We start from the raw sequence: 8,977 nt of genomic DNA, 5'->3' as shown, positions 1-8,977 counted from the left end.
GTGGGGAGGAGTCCAAGGTGCGGTGTTCCAGCATCTCCCCTGCGGGAGTCACCGGCACGGGCCCCATCACATCCTCCTCCCTCGGGCTCCAGGGCTACTCCATGGGATGGGGTGTGAGCAGCCCCTGAGGCTCCCCCGATACCTGGCACTGCCAGTCCGGAGGCCCCGTTCTGGTCTTGACCAGGGTCTGCATGCTCGTGGCCATGGAGCACAGGGAGTGGACCATTTCTTTTTTTTTAAATTAAGAGTACCCAATTATTATTTTTTTTTCAATTAAGGGGCAATTTAGCGTGACCAATCCACCTAACCTGCACATCTTTGGGTTGTGGGGGTGAAACCCACGCAGACATGGGGAGAATGTGGGAGTGGACCATTTCTGTCTGGGACTGTGCCACATCACCCATTGACTGTGTTACCACCTTCTGGGTCTGTGTCACATCAGCCAGTGACTGCACCATCTCCCTATGGGACTGGGCCACCTCCCTCTGTGTCTGTGCCACATCGACCAGTGCCTGGGCATTGCTGCCGACGCTCCCAACCATGGCGTGCTGTGACTGGGCAATGCTGAGAAGCCCCGCTGCAATTTCCAGGTGGCTCTGGGACAAGGCTGCCTGTGAGTCGGAAACCCTGTCCTGGGCCTCAGCCAGCGCCTGCACACAACGCCCCAGGCATTGGACATGCTGATACATAGCCAAAACCCTCGCCCCCAATGCCTCCACCGCAGACGCCACCTGTGCGGTGTTGTCCTGGGTGGCACGCATGGTCGACACCACCTCCGGCTCCTGCACAGGCTTGGACTCCTCCACCTGCTGGTGCTGGATACTCGTCGACAACCACTCCTGTAGTCCATGGCTCTGTGACTGCATTTCCACAATGGGACTGTTTGTTCCAGAAGCCCAAAACCCCTCTGAACGGCAGCTAGTTCCTGGAGCCAGCCTGCCCTTTGTCTGTCCGCCCACTTGGGACTTCCTACCTCAACCTGATGTACCGGATCAGCTGTGTGGTGTGCACCAGAGAGAATGTCCCAGGAGCCTCTTCACTAAAGTGCCCAACCGAGGTGAGTGTCTCTGGGATGGTGAAACTTGTGGCGGGAATTCAGACTCAAGCTCCGTGGTGTTCTGTGTCTCGGGTCGAGGGCTGCTGTTCAAGCTGCTCTCCTCGTCACTGCTTGGCTCACGGGGGAGCTCTGACTGTGCACTGGCTGGGGAGGGGAGACACCTGATGGACCCGCCCAATCACTAGCAGGTCCTGCAAGACATAAGACAATGTTTAGTCCGTGGGCCAAGGGAGGAGTGGGGATTCGGGTGAGAGTGGTGTGGACATGTTGTTCGGGGGGTTGGGGGGGAGGTTGACACATGTGTCACGGAGAACCACAACTCAGCTGGGTCTCATTTCCTTACCCGCAGCCGACCTCCACACCGGCGACCTCCCTTTCCTCCAGGTTATCGACCATGTCCAGGGCCCTCTGCTCTGCCACAGTGAGGGGCCGCACGTCCGGTGGTCCCCTTCCATTTTTCTCCCTATCCCGCCGGTGGGGAAAAACAGAAAATGACCGTGTTAGACAGTCTGATGCATGCAGCCCAGGGGGTGGGTAGCTGGTGGCCTCAATGGTCAGGGCATCCAGCCATGGCGGCCGGTATGGGTGTCGGCTTGTGGTGCAGGTTGGGAGTTTGGCCGCCCTCTGGGTATGGGGGTCTCGGGGTTATGGGTGTGTGGGACAGGTTAGTGCTGCCTATTCACCCTGGCTACCCTGAGGAGGTCGTGCAGTTTTTTCTGGCACTGCCGACCGGTCCGGTTGGTGTTACTGGTGGCACTCACCACCTCTGCCACCTGCGCCCAATTCATGGCGAATGGTTGCAGATAGCAACCTCCTGAGTCAGGGTACAGGATCAACCGTCTCTCCTCCACTGCGTCCAGGAAGGACTCCAGCTTGGCGTCGGTTAAACTTGGGGCCGCTCACCTCGCTGCCATCTTCTTGGCTGAGATGGTGTGTGCGAGGCTTGACGTGTGTGTATATGGCTACAGCTTATCAACCTCCGGAGTGTGAATCTCGGACCCGGCGAATCCGGCACCGTTCTCGTTGGAATCGATTGTGTTCCATGTGGGTCCGGTACTAGCCCATTTACAATAGTTTTGCTGCCATGGAATTTCACGAATCCTGCGCCAGCGTCAACACTTCAGAAACGGGGGCCGGGATTCTCCAAGTCTCCGCGCCGGGTCTGACGCCGGGCTGCGGTGGCCATCCTGGTGGGGGGCGGGGGGGGGATCAGTTTCCGGTGGGGGCTTCCACGACGGCCAGGCCCGCGATCGGGGGCCACCAATTGGCGGGCGTGCACGATCTGGGGGGGGGCTACTTTTTTCTGCGCTGGCCCGCTGTGTGGTCCGCCATGTTGCGCGGGGCCAGCGCCGGGCCGCGTATCGGCAGCCAGAACTGCATGGAGCACTCTGCGCCGTGCTGGCCCCCTGTGGGCCACAGAATCGCTGGGCCAAGAGGCCGTTGAAGTTGGCGTGAAACACTCTGGCGTCAACACTTAGCCGCTGTTTCGGAGAATCCCGGAAAGAGAATTCCGCTGACAGTCTTCCTTTGTCTTTTCTGCAATGGACAACGTTTTGGGTCACAATTTGTCCGGCATCTTCCACCGACCTTGCTACCATGTGCGGCTGTACCAGGAGCACCATTCAAGGGATCACTGGAGAGCACAACCTATCTACCAGGTCAAGATGGGGATCCATGGAAAAGATACCATTAACATACATAGGTCTTTTGATGGGGAATATCCTGGGCTTACCACCATCAGTGGATTGGTGTAGGGGCAGGTTTACAATGAAAGACACCGAGCGGTGCCCCAATCAATGAGGGGCCCTGCCGTCGGCTGCCTTGTTGTACCGCCCAGAAATAAAGGTGAGCACAGGGCCCCATTAATTGTAAATCCGCCTCTGGATTGGTGAATAAGTTTTGTCCTCTGAAGAGGCTTTTGAATTAGCATTTACAAGAATGAGTGCACCAACCCAGACATAATGAAAGCACAGTGATTAGTTATGATGGAGAGATGCCGGCATTGGACTGGGGTGGGCACAGTAAGAAGTCTTACAACGTTGTGCTAAAGTCCAACAAGTTTGTTTCGAATCACTAGCTTTCGGGGCACAGCTGATCTGCAGACCACTTAAATCTGGACAAATACCATTGCGTGGTCAGATTTCATCAGGTATCATATCATAGAATTTACAGTGCAGAAGGAGGCCATTCGGCCCATCGAGTCCGCACCAGCTTTGGAAAGAGCACCTTACCCAAGGTCAACGCCTCCACCCTATCCCCATAACCCAGCAACCCCACCCAACACTAAGGGCAATTTTGGACACTAAGGGCAATTTATCATGGCCAATCCACCTAACCTGCACATCTTTGGACTGTGGGAGGAAATCGGAGCACCCGGAGGAAACCCACGCACACACGGGGAGGATGTGCAGACTCCGCACAGACAGTGACCCAAGCCGGAATCGAACCTGGGACCCTGGAGCTGTGAAGCAATTGTGCTATCCACAATGCTACCGTGCTGCCCCTCTATCTTGTTGGTTCAGTCACCTGAGGAAGGAGCAGTGCGCCGAAAGCTGTTGGACTTTAACCTGGTGTTGTAAGACTTCTTACAGTGATTAGTTTGTAAGTGCTATTTATAGTTTGGTCACAGGAGTGCATTGGTCAAGGCAGTGACATAAATCTGGACAAATACCATTGCGTGGTCAGATTTCATCAGCTTTCTATTGGTTCATTGAACCTAAATTAGGTCTTAGTGCAATATATGTGAGTTTGTGATTGAATGGGTGAGTGGGCGATTGGATAGTGGGGTGGGGGATAGTCAGGTCAGGTCAAGGAGGTGATTGAGGTCATCAGTGGTACGCTGGCTAAGCACTGAATTAGATCAGGTATTAACCAGCGTAACATTTCCAGGTAAGTCTCACATACCTCGGCCAAGTGTCTCAGCTCTGAGATTTTCAAGGAGGGTCCTGAGCAGCGGCAACAGCCCATCGGAAGTTTCAGCATATGTGCACCAGGACTTCTGTGGGGCCTGCACTCATGTCTCCCAATTTCAGTCCAACAGTCCAGGTGCTGTAGGGTCTGGACCATTGGGTTTCAGATCCACCCCCTTTGAAAATCAGAGCTGCTTCCTCAAGCCACGCCCCCTGATTACGCGTCTCAACAAGTCCCGCCCTCAGGCCACCCTGAGTCAATGAGGTGGAGGCCCCGCCCCTTTCCGGTGTCAATCAGTCGGCGGGGGAAGGTCAAAGGTTTTGGTAATACAACATGGCGGCGGCCAAGGAGCGAGAGCAAGCGGCAGCAGAAAGCGGGTCGGAGTCGGCAGACGAGGAGTGGGTGGGACCGCTGCCCTCTCAGGCTGCGCAGCCAAAGAAAAGGAAAGGTAGCTGGGCCCGTCCGACTGCCGGCGACACCTAATCCGAATTAGATTGAGGAACATTCCCCATCATCAACATGTACCACCCCGACTATATAATTGCTCCAAGAAAACTGACCAAGTGCGTGGTCAACGCTGCCCCTGAAATAATTCAGGAAAGGGTTTCAAGCAAAGCAGCATTTTGGGTTCAAATAAGCCCTCCCCAGTAAGGGATTAAGAATCCGTTTGTGCAGGAATGTGACTTTAAAAGTGGCTTGCAGACATGCAGTATTGACGTTATATCTGCTGGTCTCTGGTGTGACATATCTGTGGATTCTAACTCTTAGACTGCCTGATGCCCTTACGAGAGTGAGAGTTTGGAGTGAGTAGAGGTTTCACTTACCCTGGCGGAGTGCACCAGGTCATTCCTATGTTTCCTGGACTGCAGGGCCACATCTATGGCTGCTGACCTCACTGGCGACCTCCTTCCAGGCTGGTATGGTTAGGTGGAAGGACCTCCTGCTCCCATCTCTCGGAAAGAGCATCTCCCACTTTTACTGGACGGCCATAGAGACCTCGCTGAACCATGGAGTGGAGGATTTTGGCTGCCATGGTGAAGCAGGGACTGTAGCACACCTGGTCTGCAGTGAGTGAATGTCTGTGCGAGTCCCATTTAAATTTGATGAAAGGATCTTCAACTCTGTGAGGTAACGGCAGGCTGAGAAAATTCCTGCCCTTGTTGCTACAGGTTTCAAAGAGCTCCTTGTTGATGCATAATTAATAGAAAAGTCAGGCAGATAAATCTGACCTGCCCAGCAGGAACCAAGCCAGCTCTCCCATCTGTCTCCAGAATGGGAAATTCTGCAGTTTTGCCTGTCTTTTCTAAAAACTAAGTATCCTTTGTCCAAACTTTGTCATGTTGCACCTACATTGCCTTACAGGCTATGAAGGGGACAGCATGGTAGCACTGTGGTTAGCACAGTTGCTTCACAGTTCCATGGTCCCAGGTTCGATTCCTGGCTTTTTTCCCTGTCTGTGCGGAGTCTGCATGGGTTTCCTCTGAGTGCTCCGGTTTCCTCCCACAGTCCAAAGATGTGCAGGCTAGGTGGACTGGCCATGATAAATTGCCCTTAGTGTCCAAAAAAAGGTTAGGTGGGATTATGGGGATAGGGTGGAGGTGTAGTCTTAGGGAGGGTGCTCTTTCCAAGGACCGCTGCAGATCCGATGGGCCAAACGGTCTCCTGCACTCAAAATTCTAAGCAAAACCATTAATTTCTATCTGTGCTTTTAATTCCGTGCACTTTTTGCAAATACTTTGCACATTCAGATGTAATGTTATCTTTGGGTTTTTTCTAATTTCCTTGGTGTCACTAATGCCTGTTTATCTTTGCTACTTTCACTGTCTGTTCCTTTTTTTAAATCTCTGCTTGTTTTCACCCAAAATGCTGCTTTGCTTGAAACCCTTTCCTGAATTCTCCTACTTTACCTTTGTTTGCTTAAAGCACTGAGTATTGCCTTAGTTATGTGATTGGCCAGGGCATTGGCCCTAGCATGCTTTAAGTGAAGCCCGTCCCAACAGAACTGCTCCCTCTTTGCCCAGTATTGGTGCCAGTGAAATTAAACCTTGAAATTAAACCACTGTCTTCTATACCAACCCACTAGCTACACATTTAACTTCTAATCTCTTTATCCCTATGTACCAGCACGTGGTTTAGGTAACAATCCAGGAATTATTACTCGTTGCTTTGTAAGTTAACTCCTTAAATACACTCAGCAGAATATAATTCATAGTTCTATGTTATTAGTTCCTATGTGGATCATGACAACGGAATCCTTCTACTCCCACTCCAGTATCTATTCCAGCCGCTTTACCCTGGCACTGGGTGGGTACAACTTTCAGAACTCCTGATTGTGGCTGCAGAGAACAGCGTTTACTCTCCCTGAGCACACTGTCCTCTATCACTACCACTCATCCACTTGAATGGTCTCCTGCACAGTGGCGTTATGGTAGCTTGCCCATCAGTCCTGCACTTCTTGTTCTCATCCAAAGGTAGCTGTTGGTCAGAAGTCTTCTATCGTCATATGCAGAAAAAAGTGTAATTGAAATGGTGGGGTGGGGGATGATGCGATTAGGAATCACAAAGGGGATTTATGCAAGCAGGCAAAAGACATGGCTGAGGTACTGAATGTGTACTTCGCAGCCATCTTTACCAAGGAAGAAGATGCTGTCAAAGTCATAGAAAGGCTGACTCTATAAGGTTGATAGTTCACAATGAAATGCATATGTAGATAATGAGGGTAGAAACTACCAAGGTGCTAGCCATAATCTTCCATTCTTCCTTGGATACAGTGATGGTGCCAGAGGATTGGAAAATTGCAAATGTTACACCCTTTTTCACAAAAAGTGTAATAGATAAATCCAGCAACCAGCAAGGTGCTCTGGATAGACCTAGAATGTGAAGTAAGCCCAGAGCTATAACGGTTTTCCTTTAATGTGAATGAAACTCCACTTTACAGATGGGTCTAAAGAAATTAGTTATCAAGCCAAATTCTGCCCAACAGCAAACCTGGGTAGCTTGGTTACGATGGGGAAAAGGAGGCCCAGGGTGAAACTTACTGGGAGCGCAGTGTAAATTGTTCACATCTGAACACACCTGGAAACAAAGGCAAAAACAACTGAGCTGACAGTGGATAGACTTTCGGTATCCGAGAGCTCTGGTAGAAGGAGAGAGGGAGGTCTCACAGATAGTCAGAAGACTGCAGCTAATGTGATGAGACAAGTGTGTGTCTTTTGTGTCAGCTACCAGGCAAAATGTGAGGGAAGATAGTCTCTGGTTGAAGAGGTGAGTCCTGTGGAAATCTAAGGAATAGGGAAGATTTGTCCTGGCCTGGCCAGGGATGGGTGGGAGGAGGAAAGAATCTCTGGAGTGGGCCTCACTACTGATATTTGGTTCCGTACTTCTCTAGAAACTAAGAAATGCTGTTTGATGGTCACTCAACGTTGTACCTTGGCGAAATGGGGAGAAGTGAACCCATTAGAAGCTAGGAGTGATGTTGAACTGGTTCTTGTGAAAAAAGTTTCCGCAGAGAGCCGATGTAAAGTATAACCATGGCGTGTGGTTTGCTATCATGTTAAAAGTCAAAGGGGAGTTATCTTTCTGTATTGGTTGCCCAATAGCAATTGTTTAGTTGGTTTGTTACAATAAAAATATTAAAACTTGAAATCTTTACGTGGGTCACTGGGAATTAAAATCTGTTGTTTAAAGTTATTAGTCTCTCCTGGGATTGTAATATCTGCTAAAATTAGAAATACACTTGCTTTGTTTCTTTGCAGTTCTTGACTTTGAACGTGTGTATCTGGACAACTTGCCGAGTGCTTCAATGTATGAGCGTAGTTACATGCACAGGGATATTATTATGCACATGGTGTGCACCCGGTGAGATCGTCTTTCATTTTTTTAAACAAGAGACAAACTAGAATTTATATGGCGTTCAAGTGATTTGATGTTTATTACCGTCATATTTATTTTGAACGTTGTCTTAGTGTGGGAATTATATAAGCTACTTGCTAATTTTGACAAGTAATTCTGCAGACAAATGTACTGTTTTGAGCCCAAGCAATGTAATTTATTTGAGTAGTCATTTAAATTTAATTCTTGTGATGTTTCTTTGTTTTTATTTGTCTCTCATGTATTTCTTTGTATTGATCCACAAATTGAAGACTTGTCTTTTTTTCCATTTGCTTGCTGCCACATGGGCCTAAGGTTCCCACTCCCTTTTAAGAGATTTTCTGGCCCATGCTCCTACTTCTCCCATCCTCCCATTTAGTCACACTTCCTTTCATCAGACCCTTTTTCAGCATTCTACTTTTGTCGATATTTTATCTCGCTTGACACTATTTCTCTTGTCCCAAACCTGTCTCCCCAATGCCCTTCTTCCTACAAAGAACAAAGAAAAATTACAGCACAGGAACAGGCCCTTCGGCCCTCCAAGCCTGCGCCGATCCAGATCCTCTATCTAAAACTGTCGCCTATTTTCTAAGGATCTGTATCCCTCTGCTCCCTGCCCATTCATGTATCTGTCTAGATACATCTTAAATGACGCTATCGTGCCCGTCTCTACCACCTCCACCGGCAATGCGTTCCAGGCACCCACCACCCTCTGCGTAAAGAACTTTCCACACATATCTCTCTTAAACCTTTTCCCTCTCACTTTGAACTCGTGACCCCTAGTAATTGAGACCCCCACTCTGGGGAAAAAGCTTCTTGCTATCCACCCTGTCTATACCTCTCATGATTTTGTAGACCTCAGTGAGGTCCCCCCCTCAACCTCTGTCTTTCTAATGAAAATAATCCTAATCTACTCAACCTTTGTTCAGAGCTAGCGCCCTCCATACCAGGCAACATCCTGGTGAACCTCCTCTGCACCTTCTCCAAAGCATCCACATCCTTTTGGTAATGTGGCGACCAGAACTGTACACAGTATTCCAAATGTGGCCGAACCAAAGTCTTATACAACTGTAACATGACCTGCCAGCTCTTGTACTCAATACCCCTTCCGATGAAGGAAAGCATGCCGTATGCCTTCTT

At 49.8% G+C, this 8,977-nt stretch overlaps 1 protein-coding gene across 2 annotated transcripts in view; it reads left to right on the top strand.

Annotated features, from left to right (window-relative positions):
• Positions 1 to 4,267: 4,267 nt before the first annotated feature.
• The window catches only part of ppwd1 (peptidylprolyl isomerase domain and WD repeat containing 1), a 37,395-nt gene continuing 32,685 nt past the window's right edge, over positions 4,268 to 8,977 (top strand). For both annotated transcript variants that reach the window (XM_072496927.1, XM_072496928.1), the window contains exons 1-2: positions 4,268 to 4,415; positions 7,723 to 7,825. In XM_072496927.1, coding sequence (XP_072353028.1) covers positions 4,301 to 4,415; positions 7,723 to 7,825 — 218 coding nt within the window. In that variant the 5' untranslated portion in view covers positions 4,268 to 4,300. The remainder of the gene's footprint in view (positions 4,416 to 7,722; positions 7,826 to 8,977) is intronic.

This window comes from Scyliorhinus torazame, chromosome 3 (assembly GCF_047496885.1).
Source record: "Scyliorhinus torazame isolate Kashiwa2021f chromosome 3, sScyTor2.1, whole genome shotgun sequence".
Classification (NCBI taxonomy): domain Eukaryota; kingdom Metazoa; phylum Chordata; class Chondrichthyes; order Carcharhiniformes; family Scyliorhinidae; genus Scyliorhinus; species Scyliorhinus torazame.
Note: the sequence above shows the minus strand (reverse complement) of the source record. Positions and strands in the feature narration are given on the sequence as shown.